The sequence below is a fragment of the Erpetoichthys calabaricus genome, chromosome 10 (assembly GCF_900747795.2).
Source record: "Erpetoichthys calabaricus chromosome 10, fErpCal1.3, whole genome shotgun sequence".
In the NCBI taxonomy this organism is placed as follows: domain Eukaryota; kingdom Metazoa; phylum Chordata; class Cladistia; order Polypteriformes; family Polypteridae; genus Erpetoichthys; species Erpetoichthys calabaricus.
In genome coordinates this window covers 17490882-17509605 of record NC_041403.2, presented here as the reverse complement: position 1 = coordinate 17509605, position 18724 = coordinate 17490882, and the positions used below count along the sequence as shown (strand labels likewise).

The 18724-nt window shown below is 46.5% G+C and overlaps 1 protein-coding gene across 4 annotated transcripts in view; it reads right to left on the bottom strand.

Moving 5' to 3' along the window:
* Positions 1 to 1000: 1000 nt before the first annotated feature.
* raver2 (ribonucleoprotein, PTB-binding 2) overlaps positions 1001 to 18724 on the bottom strand; it is a 233669-nt gene continuing 215945 nt past the window's right edge. For 2 of the 4 annotated variants that reach the window (XM_051932711.1, XM_028810954.2), the window contains 9 exons: positions 15371 to 15482; positions 13932 to 14206; positions 13694 to 13802; positions 10906 to 11060; positions 9418 to 9483; positions 3980 to 4033; positions 2488 to 2640; positions 2179 to 2358; positions 1001 to 1403 (listed from right to left, as the gene is read on the bottom strand). In XM_051932711.1, the coding sequence (XP_051788671.1) occupies positions 1278 to 1403; positions 2179 to 2358; positions 2488 to 2640; positions 3980 to 4033; positions 9418 to 9483; positions 10906 to 11060; positions 13694 to 13802; positions 13932 to 14206; positions 15371 to 15482 (1230 nt within the window). In that variant the 3' untranslated portion in view covers positions 1001 to 1277. The remainder of the gene's footprint in view (positions 1404 to 2178; positions 2359 to 2487; positions 2641 to 3979; positions 4034 to 9417; positions 9484 to 10905; positions 11061 to 13693; positions 13803 to 13931; positions 14207 to 15370; positions 15483 to 18724) is intronic. The other 2 variants (XM_051932710.1, XM_028810952.2) reach the window with 2 other exon arrangements.

Genomic DNA, 18724 nt, shown 5'->3' with positions numbered 1-18724 from the left:
TCTTTGCTGCCACTTTAGGACGGCAGCGCGTGTTATAATTGTGCCAGCTCAGGGGGCAGTACAGGTTAACGTGGCTTACGCACCTTCAAGTCCTTGTGATCATTTCTGCAGTAGACACCGATGGGTTTGCTCTTCATCATAAGGGTGTAATTTCCCACACTGTTACATGGTTCAAAAATGGGGGTTGATTGGGTCAAAAATGGGGGAACCCCGTAAAGCTTGACATGTTGTGTAACGAGCCGACTGGTATATTGTATGTGGGGGGTTTTCTCATGTCGATGAATTGGGAGGTGAGAAAACGGAGAAGCGATTCCTCTGAACACGATTGAGTAGGCTGAATATGAAAAGCTCAGAATTAAATGAGGAAGAGCCTTCATGCAGCAGTTAGCACCTCACACTTTCGGGGTCTCGTGTTCACAGGCCAGCTCTCTGTACATTTGAGGGCTCTCCCTAACTCCACTTTAAATTGGTGTGAGCCTCCCCTCCAGATTTGGGTCCTTCCCTGCACTTCTTTGCTCTTAATGGCCACCACTGAGGAAAACTGGATGGGCACGTGTGCTAAGAAAAGAGTCCTGGCACTCCGATTCTTGGTGTGCCCCATTTAATGGCATTAGTGTAGACTCTCTGTCTCTCTGGTTCATCTTCTGTCTGTCATAATGTTTTTCACACCCACATCTGCTTTGCCACCACCACCCTCGTGGCCATCAGGGTGCTAAGGCATGGAACACGTAATGTTACCTGAGCTCCATCCAGAATGGGACAAGGGTCGAAGAAGCTCAAGCTGCAGTTCTCCCAGACACAAACTTCACTTGTAAAGCGTCTTTCAGCAGTTGTGCCAAAAGGCCTGTGATACGGCCATCTGGTGAGAGCCAGGCACTCATCCAACCCCGAGCAGTGAGAGCGTGTCGCTCCTTGGGGGCTTTGAGGGTCTGCCAAGAGCGAGTCACCGAGGATCATGAAGCGAGCACAAGGGCAGTAAAAGACAACACATCACCAGAACTCCACTTTTCATGTCATTTATTTTAAAAGTTGGTCCCAAGTCCCTTAACACAATTAGAAACGGTCGATTACCAGCAGTGGCCATGCGCACTCGCTCCTTATCGACGGAAATAGAAAAGTCGCTGGCAGCATCCTTATAAAAAGTTGGTCTTCCTTTAAACATCAAGTGCGAGGTGTAAGCCGTTCCTAGTTTAATTTAAGGCATAGACGAGACACCAGAGAAGGCAGCAGAAGCACACGGGAAATGGCAGCGGCTCTGGACGGTGCCACTGTGCCCCCTACAGTCGCTTCTTCTTGAAGTACGAGTCGACGTAGGCTGGCCTGAGGCCCACAAGTTCTTCATCGGGAGTCGCTGCCTGGGGTGGTAGCTGGGAGAAATCGCGCTTCTGTCCTCGGGTCTGGGTCTTTAAAACAAAAGAAGAGAATAACAAGAGTGTGTAGGTGGCACCATTGTGCCCTTCACTCTGAATCGAAGCAGTCAGAGTGAGAGTTACAGTATCTCACAAAAGTGAGTACACCCCTAAGTGAAAAATGTCCAAATTGTGCCCACAGTGTCAATATTTTGTGTGGCCACCATTATTTTCCAGCACTGCCTTAACGCTCTTGGGCATGGAGTTCACTAGAGCTTCACAAACTGGGACAGAATGAAAGCCTGTAATTCTCTCACCTTTTTTTCCAGCATGGGGTATAACTTTATAATAGCAGGGTGGCCTGTTTTATGTTGGGTACCCATAACTGTGGAGCCCCCCAACCGTGTACACGCTCACTGAATCAGATTAAAAGAGCAAAGGGACTTCTGAAGAGCATAACGTACTCTGTCATGTGGGAACTTTGAAAAAGAGCGCAGCATGAAACAATGCAGGTTTTCGTAGAAATTGCCAGAAAGGAGCAGATCAGTGATGCCCCCCGGTCTAATAATGAGCCGTTGGCAGCGTTGACTTCCATACACGGCCAGCCCGTCCCCTCACCCACCGCTGACTTTCGCTGCGAGACATGGCTGAGTCCGGTGACACATTTGCCTTCCCAGAGTGTTAGACATAGAAGGTGAACGTGTTTGGTTTTGTTACGAGTGTCACCCCCTGTCTGAGTGTGTTTACCATGCTGAGGGCAGTGGAAATAAAATGACCAAAGATGAAGTCCCAGAGCAAAGATGACATAAGTAGAAAGGCACACACTTACGTAGTAGTAATGGCTCCAGTCTAAACCAGAATTGGCAGGCTGGCCAGCGGCCACAGAGCTCACATAACTGGACAGTACAGGGACGCCGCTGTAGCTTGGCAGGGCAGTGGGCTGCTGACCTCCTCTAGTGCTGCCACTGTGGCCTGAGGTGCTAAAAGGAGCTTTAATGAGGTCTTCATCCTGGAAAGTCAGAAAAACAAAATGAATGTTGATGTGCATTTAGAATCAAGACAGGGGAGTGCCAGCGGGAAGGAGGCTATGTATGGCTGGGCATCTGAAGGCTATGCCAAGGATACAAACTTCACAAACCTTACTGCTGCTACCACCACAGCCACCTCCACCACTGCTGCTGCTGCCGCTCACTCTGGGCTGGTACCCCGGCTGCAGGCCTGCTTGCGAGTAGTACTGTGAAACAGCCTGCATGTATGACGTGTAATCTCCGTAGCCTGTGCTTGTGGCCGTCTGTTGACAAAAACAAAGACCTGGTGACCATCAAGGCCCTGATGCCCTGTCAGCATTTCAGCTTACTGCCTAATTTGGACCTCCACCTGTTACCCGACTCACAGTGACGGAGCAGTTCAGATACATTCATTGACTTGACAGTATAGCACCTCTCACAAACAGGGCCTCCGAGAGTTTCAGGTTTGGGGGAGGCCAGAGCCGACCCTGGCAGTGCTGGGTGCAAAGCAGAAACCAACCCTGCCCCCCATTAACTGAAGTGCTTTCATTCTAACAGAGTGCTCAGAAAGTCTGCTGCCTGCCAATCTGGAGCCCCCCCTGCCATTGCACCTGTTTAGAATTGCAGTGCTACAAAGTGACCACCAGGGTGTGTGATCTTCTGCCGGCAGCAGCAACGCCTCTTCTTATTAAACCTCTAGTTTTTTTTCCCCCATCCTCACCTCCTTGAAGACCACCAGCTGTGAGGGTTTTCTGCCACAGCAAGTAGCACATCCAGTCAGTTACGCCTCCACTTCGTAGGTGGTCCCCCCCTTGACCTCAGTGTGTCCCCTTGTCTTCTTCACATGCTTGGTGTGTAATACTCCACAGTGACCACTAGGTGTGCCTACAGCAGTAACACTCTCATCATGTGGCCTCTCACCCACTGAGGTGAACTTTTTTTTTTCTTTCATGTGCCCCTGTCCTTGTATGTCTGGTGTGCAATGGCACCTGGTGACCACTAGGTGTCTGGTTCATCTGGTTGTGGCAATCACACTTCCCTTCATTTGGACCTTAAATTCTCAGGTGACCATCAGTCATGATGGACGCCTACCCCTTTCAGATGCCTTCAGCCACAGAAACAACAAAGAAGGGGGCGCTAAAAACAGCATAGTGGAAAAGGCTTCAAGAATCCACCACGTCTAAAGTCCAGCTGCTCTCTTAAATGGTAGAAATCCACAAACGGTATGGAATCATAACTAATGTCCAGTTTTTAGGTTCTGCTGCTAAGATTTTTGCCTTTTTTCCTGAAAAAATTTCTTTTTATAGTCAAATGAGCCCAAGCTCCATCAGCCAATTGATAAGCACACTTAACAGTGAAGTCAATCTACCAAATGAAAACTGAGCCAACCAGACAAAATCCACAAAAGTCCGCAGCCTCAAATTGGCATGAAAGATGTCTGCCATGGACTCAAAAGTGAGGCCGGGAGTTAATAAAGCAATGGAGTAAGAGTTCAGTGCGAATGGAAAGAAGAAGCAACGGCAACCCTCAAGTGAACAACAACAGACAGCGGAGGAGCAGCAGCTACCATTAGAGCTGAAGACCCAAAGAGGCCCACCGGCCAAGCAATTCAAAAAAGGTCACCTGGCTGTAGAAAGTGTCGGAGGCGCTGGAACTCGGCTGGGAGTACGTGGGGACCTGCAGAGGGAAAGAGCGTCAGAAACCTCCAACAACATCTATGATAGTCTCACCCACACACACACACACACACACACATATATATATTTGCAGCTGGAGATTCACAAAGGGAGAAAAAAGAATCACGTATCATAAAATAGTTTTTATTCCTGAGCTTTCAACCCCTGCCAGGGGTCTTCATCAGAGGATAATGCTTAGACTTACAAGAATCAAAGGCAATATATAGCAACACATTAGGTGGAGGGGGGGGGGGGGGTATTGGGTGTACAGTTTATTTATTATGAACATGTTCTTCTTAAGTTTGCATATGCTGGATTTATGTCCAAGTGTCTGTTGATGGCGTTCTCATCTGACAGCCAAGATTCGGCCAGCTCTCTGGCACTTTCAGTACTGGCCTTAAATTTTACTTGTACATTGTCCCAGTTAAATGTGTGTCCTGTTGATTTAGTATGCGTGTAGATCAATGAAAGTGAGTCCTTTCTTCTGACGGCGTTGCGGTGTTCCTGTATACGTGTTGCGATTCTTTTTGAAGTTTGTCCTATGTATACCACTGAGCAAGAACTGCATGGAATACTATAAACTGCGTTTCGTGTTTCTGCTATCGATTTCTTGTTTTTAGCATTAAACAGGACCGTGCGCAGATTGTTTGTGGGTTTGTGTGCTATTCTGACGCCTGACTTGGCCAGGATGCGCGCTGTACCTTCAGATACCTTGTGGTGATAAGGGAGTGAGTGCCAGGTGGGGTGGGGGTTCTGAAGAAGGACTCACTTTCATTGATCTACACGCATACTTAATCAACAGGACACACATTTAACTGGGACAATGTACAAGGAAGAGTCAAGGCCAGTACTAAAAGTGCCAGAGAGCTGGCCGAATCTTGGCTATCAAATGAGAACGCCATCAACAGACACTTGGACATAAATCCAGCATATGCCAACTTAAGAAGAACATGTTCATAATAAATAAACTGTACACCCAATACCCCCCCTCCTGATCACACTGACTTAGCCAACCCCCCATGTAATTTTTTGCTATATATTGCCTTTGATTCTTGTAAGTCTAAGCATTATCCTCTGATGAAGACCCCTGACGGGTTGAAAGCTCAGGAATAAAAACTACTTTATGATACGTGATTCATTTTTTCTCCCTTTGTGGATCTCCAGCTGCAAATATGCAAACCGTATCACAGACCTTCTCTTCCACACACACACACATACATTATATATATAAATTACATATTACATAATTGGGCGGCACGGTGGCGCGGTGGGTAGCGCTGCTGCCTCGCAGTTGGGAGACCTGGGGACCTGGGTTCGATTCCCGGGTCCTCCCTGCGTGGAGTTTGCATGTTCTCCCCGTGTCTGCGTGGGTTTCCTTCAGGCGCTCCGGTTTCCTCCCACAGTCCAAAGACATGCAGGTTAGGTGGATTGGCGATTCTAAATTGGCCCTAGTGTGTGCTTGGTGTGTGGGTGTGTTTGTGTGTGTCCTGCGGTGGGTTGGCACCCTGCCCGGGATTGGTTCCCTGCCTTGTGCCCTGTGTTGGCTGGGATTGGCTCCAGCAGACCCCCGTGACCCTGTTTGGATTCAGCGGGTTGGAAAATGGATGGATGGATATTACATAATTGTATGGCACATTTATACAGTCGTGTAAGAAAAAATCAAGTAGACCTCATGTCATGTTTTTTTCTTTTTTAACATATGTGAACATATCAAGATTTGATCTTCACTTTGACACAATCTTCTGATGAAGATGATATCATTGGAAAGAAACAATGCAAATTTGACTTTATGCAACAAAAGATGACCAGATGCCATATGCCATTTCCATCTGTGGTAAAAGAAGGTGCCCCCTTGGCTCTACTAGCTGGTATTGCCCCCCTAAGTCAGTGTTTCCTCTGACATCGACTGGCAGTAAGTTGTCCCCTCACCTCCAGGCCTGATTCTTTCAGCTGTGTGATGTTTCGGATGTCCTGCCCCGCACAGCCCATTTCAAATCCCCCCTGCAGCATCTCGATGGGATTCAGCAGTCCTAGCTTTGACACGGCCATTCCAGAGCCTTCCATTCCTTTCTTTATGTCCATTTTCTTAATGGATTTACTGGTAGGTTTGAGGTTATGGTTATGTTGCAGGGCCCACATTCGGTTGAACTTCAGTCTGCTGATAGGTGGTCTCGCATGATCCTCAAACACCAAGAAGAATTCTGCGTTGGCGAGCTGCTTGGGTTCTGATGCAGGAAAGCAGCCCCAAACCAGAACATGTCCAACACTTTGCTTTACAGGTACCATCAGGTTCTTTTGGTTGAATGCCACCTTTGGTTTTCTCCAAATGTGTCTTCTGGTTCTGTGGCCAAAAACCTGCTCTCTTTGAGTCACCTGGAAAGAGCAGCTGATTCCAGAGGTCCTGGTCTTTGCTTAGCTGTTCTCAGGCAAACTTTAGTCTTGCTGGATGGCCTTCCAGAGACCACCTTCCACGTTGTTATAACTTGTGGTAGATGTCCTCAGTGCCAGGAGCTGCCTGTAGGTCCTGCGTTGAAACTCGGGGGGCTGTCAGAGACGTCTGTCAGCATCTCGCGCTCTACTCTTGGGCTGAACTTGCTTACCTGGACAAGTTGGCAGCTGTTTGGATTTTTTTCCACTTGTAGATTATCTTCTGAACAACGAAGTGGTTGATTTCCAATGTATTTAAATCCCTTCCTTGACATGTGGACATCAATAACCTCCTTTGTGAAGACCTTGGAGACCTCTGTTGATGTCAGTGTGGTGATAAAGACACATGTCAACAGCAAAGAGCAAACCAAACTAAATGTCTGAGGTTTAAACAAGGGGACAGGGTCAGACGAGATCCCCTCTAATGGATGTTCTAATCATTTAAACCGGATTGTATTTTGTGGGTTTTGGAGAAGTGATAAATGCAGGGATGGGCTTACTTTTTCCACATGCAAAATTTTCATTGATCATCATCTTCTAAAACTGTTTTAATAATAACGTTTCATTACATTTATATAGCGCTTTTCTCAGTTCAAGAGGGTTGCGGTGGCAGAAGCAGCCCGAATACATCAGCCCAGTCTTCTTTGTCCACAGCTACAGATTCCAGCACTTCCTGGGCATTCCAAAGCCGGCTGAGACATGTGATCTGTCCAGCGTGTCCTGGGTGGGCTGCAGGGTCTTTGCCCAGTGGGATGTGCTCAGATGGCTCTTCTCGTTTTGGAGAACCAGCAACTCAACCCCTTGTGGCCCCCCAAATCGCTGAGTGCCTTAGCCTGTCATGGAGTGTCAGCCCGGCCACCTTCATTTCTGTCACTTGTGCTCGTGATGTCATTCATTCAGTTATTACTTACAGCTCATGACCTCATGTGTTTATTTCAATTATACAAAATAAAATGTAAATGGGGTGTGATGTTTGTTATATTACAACACTTTTATTGTATGTACAGTGATCCCTCGCTATATCGCGCTTCGCCTTTCACGGCTTCACGGATTTCTGCGGACAATGGGTCTTTTAATTTCTGGTACATGCTTCCTCAGTTGGTTTGCCCAGTTGATTTCATACAAGGGACGCTATTGGCAGATGGCTGAGAAGCTACCCAACTTACTTTTCTCTTATTTCTCTGATCCTGACGTATGGGGATTGAGCAGGGGGGCTGTTCGCACACCTAGACGATACGGACGCTCGTCTAAAAATGCTGAAAGATTATCTTCACGTTGCTACCTTCTGTGCAGCTACTTCGTGAAGTGACATGCTGCACGATGCTTCGCATACTTAAAAGCTCGAAGGGCACATATTGATTTTGATTGTTTGTTTTTCTCTGCTCCTGACGGAGGGGGTGTGAGCTGCCGCCTTCAACAGCTTTGTGCCGCGGTGCTTCGCATACTTAAAAGCAAAACAGCCCTATTGATTTGTTTGCTTTTTTTCTCTATCTCTCTGACATCTGCTCCTGACTTGAAGAGGAAGATATGTTTGCATTCTTTTAATTGTGAGACTGAACTGTCATCTCTGTCTTGTCATGGAGCACAGTTTAAACTTTTGAAAAAGAGACAAATGTTTGTTTGCAGTGTTTGAATAACGTTCCTGTCTCTCTACAACCTCCTGTGTTTCTGTGCAAATCTGTGACCCAAGCATGACAATATAAAAATAACCATATAAACATATGGTTTCTACTTTGCGGATTTTCTTATTTCGCGGGTGGCTCTGGAACGCAACCCCCGCGATGGAGGAGGGATTACTGTACTCTTTAAATGAAAATCAAACCTTAACATGTCCACATATCCTATATGAGCTGTACTCCCCGTCCAAGACATAGACCTTAACGTCTGCAGTGCATCATCTATTGGAATGTATTTTGTAATGCATGTAGTAAAAAGCACTGCATTTGTCATTCCAACAGATGGTGAATCACAACAGTTTGTAATAATAAAATGCCTTGCATGCGTCATTCCAACAGGTGGCACATCACAAACATTTGTAGTAATAAAATGTAGTGACTTTCCCTTTCCAACGGATGGCACATCATAAACATTTTAGTAACAGAATGCACTGCCTTTGTCATTCCAACAGATGGTGAATCACAACAGTTTGTAATAATTAAATTCATTGCATGTGTCATTCCAAGAGAGAGTGCATCACAAACATTGGTTGTAATAAAAATACCTTCCATATGTCATTCCAACAGGTGATGCCTTAGAAACATTTCTAGTAATACAATGCCTTGCATACATCATTCCAACAGGTGGCACATGACAAACATTTCTAGTAATAGAATGCATTGCATTTGTCATTCCAAAAGATGGCACATCAAAAACATTTGCAGCAACTAAATGTATTGCATGCATCATTCCACCCAGTGGCAAATCACATATTATTTCTAGTAATAAAATGTACTGCATGTATCATTCCAACAGGTGGTGCCTCACAAACAAATGCAGTAATAAAATGCTTTGTATTTGTCACTCCAACAGGCATCTATTATATGCCACTTCAAATTTGATTCATAAAAGCAGTGCTAATGTTTGTCATGCGCCATCTGTTAGATAACAGACACATAACCACCGAACAGACACACAGACATCTCCTGTATATACAGTAAATATATCCTAGATGGTTTTACCTTAGCAAGCCACCTCCTGGTCCTACTGTGTGCACTGCTGACACCACGTTAAGACTCTCATGTCACACACATTACAGTACAACATAGTGCCAGCATGTCAAGGCCCACACCCTAAATGTCTCGCTGCTTGTCCCCATCCAGAACATTTCCTTATAACAGAGCAACATGTGACCTGATTGGTGCCATAAGCTATCTGGTTAGGAAGGAGAAGTCAAACCCAATCCTCCAAGTCACCAAGCTTTCCCCTTGTTACACCGCACAGCCCCCAAGGGTCACACACCTCTGAACTATTGTTGCCACCATACCCCTGCGCTTGGTAATGCTGGTACCACTGTTGCAGTGCTTCCTGCCAAGACAAAAAATAAACAAATAAATAAGGCTACAAATTAAATGGATTTTGCAGATTCATAGTTCCATCTTGTTTGCTCCCTTAAAGATTAAACAGGAAGGCTCGTCTCTGGGTTTCCATAGCACATGTCATCATAAACACCTTTGCAGGTACAGTATGTGGGATTATTTCTAATATGCAGCCCCCCGCAGTGGTGTGGAACAAAAGGGCTAACTGGACATTTACAGAGCGTCTCCCTCTCCATGATAAACCCCATCATTTTCTAAGCTCTTCAATTTGCAGCACTGGTAGGTTTGGTGAGTTGCTTGTAGCCATACTGGTGGGCCCAGCGGTGGACACTGAGCAGGCTAACCTGCAGCTTTATATAGCGCCTTTACGTGGTGAATTCCATCCCGTAACACCTTTACAGGAATACAATAGCACCATCATTTTCTTAGCTGTAACGTTGCCGCCCTGGAAGGCTGGGTGACTCCCGCACTCATGGTCATATGCAGACTGAAATGTGATTTTATATAGCGCCTTTACCTTGGTGAACTCTCTTTTTCAGGTATGCTATATCACAGTCCTAATCTAAGTTATACAGTTTGCAGCAGTGACAGGTAGGTAACTTGTTTGCTGTCGCTCTGTTTGCCCAGTAGGGGGCACTGAACAGTGTGGTTTTATATCTCACCTCTCCATGGTGTACTCCATCCCATAATACCCTTCAGGCATGCTACACCACGATCACTTCCTAGGCTGTATGGTATGCAGAACTGACAGGTGGGTGACTTGTTGGCGTTTACACGTTCAGTTCTGTGATGAGAACTGAAAAGGCTAACTTGTGATTTTATATAGCGCCTTTCCACAGTGAACCCTATCCCATGATCCCCTTCCTATATTCTTTTCTCAGCTATAGAGTCTGCAGCACAACCAGGTTTGGCGACTTGATTCTTATCATGCCGTGGGCCCAATGGTGGAGACTGAGCAGGCTAACTTGCGGCTTTATATAGCGCCATTCCCTGCTCAACGCCATCCCATAAGCTACAGCACAATCACTTTCTAAACCATACAGTAGACTTTGCAGAGCTGGCAGATAAAGTGGAATGCTGAAGATCACACATGACATCCAATGGGTGCCGAGTGGACTGGCAGTCCTGTGGCATACAGTGCAGCTCCTTTGGCCACGAGGGGCCCCGCTGAACACCAAGACTGTCACAAGCCTGGGTGACTCACCTCAGCCTCAGGCCATCTGTGGAGAACAGCAAACCAGCAGGAAAGTAATAATAATAAAGCAGCCTGCCACACTCGGACCTGGGGTGCCAGTGTGAAGCTGAGGTGTCAGCTATCACAAAGAGTGCAGGGCATTTGTGATGCCAGCCTGAGGCTCTCTGCCCACCTGGACACTTGAAGTCCCTCGACCGGATAAATTGAGATGCTCACCTGTGAGTACTGTCCATACTGGTGAGAATAGTCCGATGTGCCCTCCACGGCATACTGGGCGGCGGGCGTCTGAGAAGCTGTGGGGTTCACCGTGGAGCCATAAAGTCCGCCATGGGGCTGAAGAGCTTGAGCTTTGGTGCCAGATGGAGCTGCTGCTGCAAACCAAGTGGACAGTCAATGTTAGGAGGAGCTCAATGACACCATTAACAAGGACGCAACCAAACTGGTCCAATCTCTTCAGGCCAGGGCTTGGAGTGGGGGGGATTCCGTCTACCTATATATATTTTAGACACAATGGCGGTAAAAATTGTGAAGAGTTCAGAAATAAGCCTCTGTAAAATGCAGGGGTGTGGTGTGGCCTAGTGGGTAAGGCGCTGTACCCTACGCCATGAGGATGCCAATTCAAGCCCTACCTCAGATCACCATAAAAGCAGGAAAGGATCCTCAGGTCTACATGTCATTGCAGTGAAGAACAGGAGCAGATCTGGACCAAGCTGACCTGACTCGCAGCTCGTCCTGTTGTGCTCCGAGGTTTATGGTCTGTGTGGTGGGGCAGCAGTAATGGATAATGTACAGCATCGCAGTCAACCACATGTAAAGAGGCAGAGCGCAGAAAACAAGTAAACAGAAGGTGCCTGTGAAGAAATCACAGAGGCTCACGTTAATGTGGAATGCCAATGGCTGGAAATGCCAGGTGACCCTGTGAGTGGACACGGTGCTCCCACTGTCTGGGTAGGGACAGAACTGGACAAACTGTGACATTAGACATGGATGAGCCACGACGTTAAAACCACTGACTGGTGAAGTGAATACCATCCGTGATCTCGTCACAATGGCACCCGTCCAGGGGTGGGATGTGTTGGGCAGCGAGTGAACAGGTCTAGAAGGTGATGTGTTGGAATCAAAAAAAGTGGGCAAGTGTAAGGATCTGAGTGACTCTGCCAAGGGCCTGATTGTGATGGCTGGACGTCTGTGTCACTGCATCTCCAAAACGGCAGGACTTGTGTTGTGTTCCCAGAGTGCAGTGGTTAGTACCTACCAAAAGTGGTCCGAGGCTGAGGAAACCGCAGACAGGGTCACGGGCACCCAAGGCTCATCGATGGGTGTGGAGAGCGAAGGCTTGTCTGTTTGTAGCACTTAATGCTGGCCACGACAGAAAGGTGTCAGAACACAAAGTGCTCCCCAGTTTACTGCGTATGGGTCTGTGTAGCCGCAGACTGGCCAGAGCATCCATGCTGACCCCTGTCCACCACCGAAAGTGCCAACAATGGGAATGTGAGCATGACAGCTGGACCAGGGACCAAAACAAAAGGTGGTCTGGTCTGATGAATTACATTTTCATTTAATCATGTGGATGGCTGGATGTGGTGTGTGTGTGTTGTTATGTGAGGAAGAGGTGGCAGCAGGATGCACCATGGGAAGAAGGTGAGCCATCAGAGGCAATGAGGTGTTCTGGGCAAAGTTCTGCTAGGAAACTTGGGGTCCTGACATTTGTGTGCATGTTACTTTGATGCGTACCACCTACCTACAGACGACTGCAGACCACATACACTTCTTCATGGCAACAGTATTCCCTAATGGCAGTGGCTTCTTTCAGCAAGATAACGTGCCCTGCCACACTGTAAAAAATCTTCAGGAATGGTTTGAGGAACACGGCACAGAGCTGAAGGTGTCTTGGCCTCCAAATTCCACAGATCTCAGTCTGATCAGGCGTCTATGGGATGTGCTGGAGAAACGAGTCCAATCCATGGAGGCCCCACCTCACAACTTACAGGACTTTAAGGATTCACTTGGGGCACAGGGCATCTTCAGAGGTCTCATGGAGTCCATGCCCTGGTGGGGCAGCAGCTATTCAGGCAGCTGGTTTTAATGTTGTGGCTGATCGGTGTATAGCGCCTTTCCAAAGTGAATTCCATCCCAAAGTGCTTTACAGGCTCAGTCTGAGTTGCTTGGCGTCACGCTGGCCGTTCTGTATAAGCACACTCACTGTAAATTGACGTTAACATACTGTAGTGGACTCCATCCCATAATGCTACACCAGTCTACTACTGTAAGGTTCTGTTTTATCCCAGTGTTCCTTCTCAACTGTGGCCATGCAGGAAATTCTGTACTGTGGTCAAAGTCTGCAACCTTGTTATTGTATATAGCGCCTTACCAGCTGTTCTCTGACGCCATGTGAAGTAAGAAAGGATTCACACCCAGAGCTCCATCTGATGTACCGATGTGACCAAATGGCCAGACGTCATCACCATCCCTGCTCTCAAGCCTACTTAATCCAATTTAGAGTCAGAGGAGACTACAGCTCATCTCAGCAGCACCACGCACAATGCAGGAGACAGACCCCCAAACAGAGTACCCCCCCGCCATGGCGCCCACTCCCCCTCATACTGAGATCAGGACACCTAACCTCCACATCCCTGGTGTACGTGAGGTCAACAAAGAGATGCCACACTCCTCTGTATTCGTCAGACCTGACCCTGTGTCACTACCACCTGTGCCCAAAAATGAACAGCTACCTCTATGGGACACACCACGCCAATGACGAGGACGTCAGGTCAGCTACAGGATGGTGGTTATGCCAACAATGTGACTCAGAAAAGCTTCATGAACAAGTGTATTTGTGTTCAAGGGGGTTTGGGTGGTCTCCAAGGTGGTGTCTTATCTGACTTACTTGCCTCCCACATATAAAGGACTGGATGAAGGTCTGGGCAGCAGGGTTTTATCTGCCCATGAAATCACCTCCTGGCATTTCAATAAGCACTGACCCACTCCACAGTGACCGGCTTACCTTGTAGAACCAGGCTGGGCAGCACACTGGCCATGTTCAGGTACGGGTTGGATGGCATCTTCAGGTCTTTAGGTGGCTCTCCGAGTAAAGATGTGTGGCTGCTGGACGACTGCGAAAGACACAACACAAGTGAGTTTCCCGGCCATGTGATATACACCCGCTGCCATGCCACCTCCTGAAAACTCAACATTCTAGAATGTTCAAATAGAAGGAAATTCAGGTCCAGATGCCCACTTACCAGTCCGGACATGGTCTTGTCCACCAGACTGGCTGCCTTTGGGACACCAGCAAGCATGGATCCCACAACAGGATTGGAAACCCCCTGAAGATAACTGTTCATCACCAGGGGGCCCCCCACTGCCGAGACCCCCGCACCAGACTGCTTCTCCGACATTCCGTTCTGCTCGGGGCCACCTGTGCGTCCGAGTGACGGCCGGCTGGGCATGTAGGGCATCAAGCCAGCTGAGGTGGCATGGCTTTGGGAGGGGACCTGAACGGGCTCTGGAGGCAGACCTAGGAGTTCAAAGCAAGTCATCAGTTTTCATTTTATATAATGGCTGTCAAACTACACAGTGCAGAGGGAAAACACCTCAAAAGACGGGCACTTCTAGTTAATACGGCGCCTTCCAAAACACAGAAGTGGTCCTACAGAGTAGTGCGGGTGGAAAAGTGCTTCATAAAGTAGACATTCTTATTTGATGTGGCGCCTTTCACTATGCAAATGGTCATAGAAAATAGTACAGGTGACGAGGTGCTTCATAAAGCGCCCCTACTTTATGTAGCGCCTTTCACCCTACAAATTTTTCTATAGAATGTTGCGGGGTTAACGCACTTCACAAATCAGTCATATTGCATATAGCGCCTTTCACTTTACAAATTGTCTTTTAGAATAGTACAGGTGGCATAGTACTTCATAAAGCAGGCTTAGTTTATATAGTGCCTTTCACCATACAAATCATCTTACAGAATAGATAGATAGATAGATAGATAGATAGATAGATAGATATGAAAGGCACTATATGATAGATGATAGATAGATAGATAGATAGATAGATATGAAAGGCACTATATGATAGATAGATAGATAGATAGATAGATAGATAGATAGATAGATAGATAGATAGATAGATAGATAGATAGATACTTTATTAATCCCAATGGGAAATTCACAAATAGTGAATAGTGCAGGGGCAAAGTAATTCATAAAGCACTCTTATTTGCTAATAGTTCCTTTCACTCTACAATTCATTTTATAGAATAGTGCAGGGGCAAAGTAATTCATTAAGCACTCATATTTTATACAGTGAGTTTCACTCTAGAAATTGTCTTATAGAATATGGCAGGGGACAAAGCATTTCATAAAGCAGATGCTGCTATTTTATATAGCGCCTTTCATAGTCTGACCAGTCACAGCTCACGCCCCTTCCAGACAGAACTCTCCCAAATCGCACGACTTCTCTAAGTGAACGTGGCGCCCCACACCGCCCCCTGGAGGCCGTGGTGTGCCTTTAGCAGACCCCCATGACTAAGCAGCTCATTTAAATGTGCCGCCCCTGGGCACCTCCGGGGGGCTTCATTTGCTGTTCTCCGTCTTCGAGTCGGGGAAATGAAGACGAATGGCTGGCTGAACGAAAACAACTCGCCGCCTCCGCCGCTCATTACGCGCTGTGCACTCACCGTTCGGGGGCTCTCCCAGAAGTCCTTTAGCCATACTGAGGGGGGCTGGGCCCTGCATTCCCATCGCTTTTTGTAGCAACACTCGGGAAGGGTCTCCGAGCAGACTGGGAGCCTTGAGGGAAGAAAAAAAAAGAAGACAACGAGAAGAAGAAGAAGAATCAGAAATACGTGACAGGCGCCGCCGGGTCGCAATTCCTCCATCAGCTAACAGAAGTGCTGTTGTGTCCAAACTCGAAATGGAGCTCCCAACTGCCGCGTCCACACCATTGACAGCAGACTGACAGCAACACTCCTGAACGGGAGCGAAAGGATGGATGAATTATTAGACAGAATTTACAACAAAAATGTAAAAAATATTATAACAATTTTGAACTGCTAATCGAACGTAGAGGTTGGCGGAGGCCGGAGCACATCCTGGTAACGTCTGGGCACAGGGCAGGATTCGACCCTGGACTGGACGTAACTACATCACTGGGCACACAGCCGGGCACACAGCTACGTACATCAACGCGTACAAAGTCCGTTACCGGGGTACATCACATGACTATCATTAAGTCTTGGTGATTTGTAATAAATTCATCCCATAAAATCCTTAAAGTAATCCACAAACGTACATAAATTGTATTTTTATTGAGCTTCTGTAAAGAGGCAAATTTTGCAATGGGGGCATATAAAGTTCTTAGTCTATCTACATAGTAATTAGACAATATTACTCTACTGTGCCTTTCTTATCTGTTCATCATATACTGTATATAAAATGTAAAATTGACTCACTCAGTATTTCCTGTTTAGTTAAAAAGCTTAAATTTGGCAGACTGGTATCTAGTAGGTACCCATTCAGAAAGGCCATTTCAATATATCAATATTGAGGGGTAAAATAAAACAATAGAAAAACTAAATACCCCAAAGTCTTAAAAATACTTTGATGGATTTGATTTAAATTTAGTGATGTAGTAGAAAAAAAGAAAATTAGCTGCCCCATGTTCGTGGTCTAGTGAGAGGGGCATTCTGACGCAGCGAGTCCCTCGTTTCCCCACAGCGCTGACTGCGATCACACGGAGAAATGGGGCGTGTCGGTTTATGCAAATGAAGCCCGCCTGCAGCGGCGAAGTGATTTGGCGAAGCTTAAAGAAGACGCTTTCAGCGCGTGCGTGTCAGGCTTAGCGGCGGCTGTGAGCGCAGTCAATTTCGCACAATTGTTCCAGTAAAACAAAAGTATTTAATATACACTGTATTAACCCATCATCGGGTACTTCGGGGAGCACTGCAGGCAGCAACCCTTTTACAGAAGTTCCGTATTTCTTACGGTTTTTCTTTTTGTTTCTAAACTTACCCAGCAGATACTTGCTTATCTACCTATTTATTTAAAGAGCTTCTGTAAAACGCCAAATTTCAAATGGAGACAAATAAAGATCTATCTATTATATTATGCCTTTCATGTATATCTATCCATCTATGTATTATATTATGCCTTTCATGTCTATCTATCTATCTATCTATCTATCGCCTTGTGCAAATGCCGGAATGGACACTACAGTTCCCATCAGCGAGTTTGCTGCTCCAGAAGATTTCATCAGCGCTGCAAAGTCACGCGGTATATCACCAAAGTGGTAACCTTTAGGGGATATTTTTGTGTTTTTTTAAATACTTTTATGTGCACTTTATTTTATAAATATTACGATGTACAATTTGTATTTTTTATCACGTGCACCGTATATTTATATACATTCTATGTTTTCATTTGTTTAGATTTTTAAGTTTTGCGTTATTTAATTATTGTTGTTTTACTCGTTTCTACACAACTGTTGTTTTTATCGTGGTGTTTTAATTTATATAATCTTATTTTCAGAGCCGGTCAATTCGTTGGGCAACCTATCGTTTTTCAATGAAAGGTAAGGAATAGAATTATGTGTATAAGAATATGCACACAAAGGGGCGCCGTTTGTATTTCTGAATGCGCGTCCCTACCCGCAGAGTCGTCGGACACTGATGACCGAGAGGAGGCTCCGTTACCCACTTGAGTAAAAGTAAAACTGCGCACGCTCCGTACACCAAAGGGCGCGTACCCCTGAAAGTCCGCTGTACATACACGAAGGGGCGCGCGCCAGGACTCCGAAAGGGTAATAATAATAATAATAACTACCAGCTATGGACAACGGAGGGGCGACGTCCGTCCGCCATCGCTAGGGCTCCACGTGGGCTTCGACCGGCAATGAAAAGAATTTGTGTCTGTTAAATTAAATTCTCCCTGTTGATTTTATTAATTTAGACTTTGCACTAAAATGTTACCATGTCGAGGTGGGGGACGCTGTTGATTTTTTTTCCATGGAATCACCTTGAACCCAAAATCAAATTCCAAGCATCTAGTCTACAGTTTTTTTTAAGCGGAGTCTTTTGAGATGCGCAATTAGTAAAACAAACGCTCGGCATGTTTTTAACCTCCTTTCGAGTGTAACTTTCTTTTGTGCAGAGCTGCGCGATCTCCGGCCCCGTCGGGCCTTTTAGCGAGACGAGGCCACCCCTGGTGGACGCGCGGCTCCGGCAGATGCTGACCCGTCAGCACTTTTCGCTCGACCGCTCCTCGCTTGTCCATCACTTGTGTTATTAAAAGCGGCCTGGTGGGCTGCCTAATGAGGCGCTGCGTGTGGAGCCCCCAGACACCGGCGATTCCTGTCAGCGAGTTTTTTTTTTTTTTTTAATAACCGAGCGAAGATTGCAACGGGGGTGGGCGGTAAAACAGCCGTTTGCAGTTTGTGCGGTTCACAGTCGAGTCACTCCATCCAGACCTTCTTCTTCTTCATCACTCACGCCATCTTTACGTTGAAGCCCCGAAACACTTGCAAGTGTAATGAACGGACAGAAAACCAAAGTTTAAAAGACGCGAGTCCACCCAGATATTCGGGAACGACCCAAAAGAGAGCTGAAGGAATCAGACATCTGAGCGAGTCTGTGGGACGACATGAGCTGTGAAGGACTTGCTTTCCTATACATTAAGCTCAAACTATGAAAGGCTCTACTGTATATACAAAACACTTCATGGGGAGAGTGACTGAACCTAAGACAGGGAGGACCGAGCGTGGACAACACTGAAGTGGACCAGTACGGGATGGAGGGCACTACATACGGTAAAATGATATTGAGAGAGAGAGACAGAGAATTAATAAATAGAGAATATAGGACAATGGGAACAGAGGACAGACAGGCGAAGATGTGGTTGTAGACACAGTGAAACAGCACACAAGGCGCTATATACAAGTCAGCCTGACAGTCAGAGAGCACAACAGTGCTGTGGACTGAACCTGAAAGGCACTATATGCAGCTGACAGACACTGGGTCCGAGCTTAGCAGACGTTA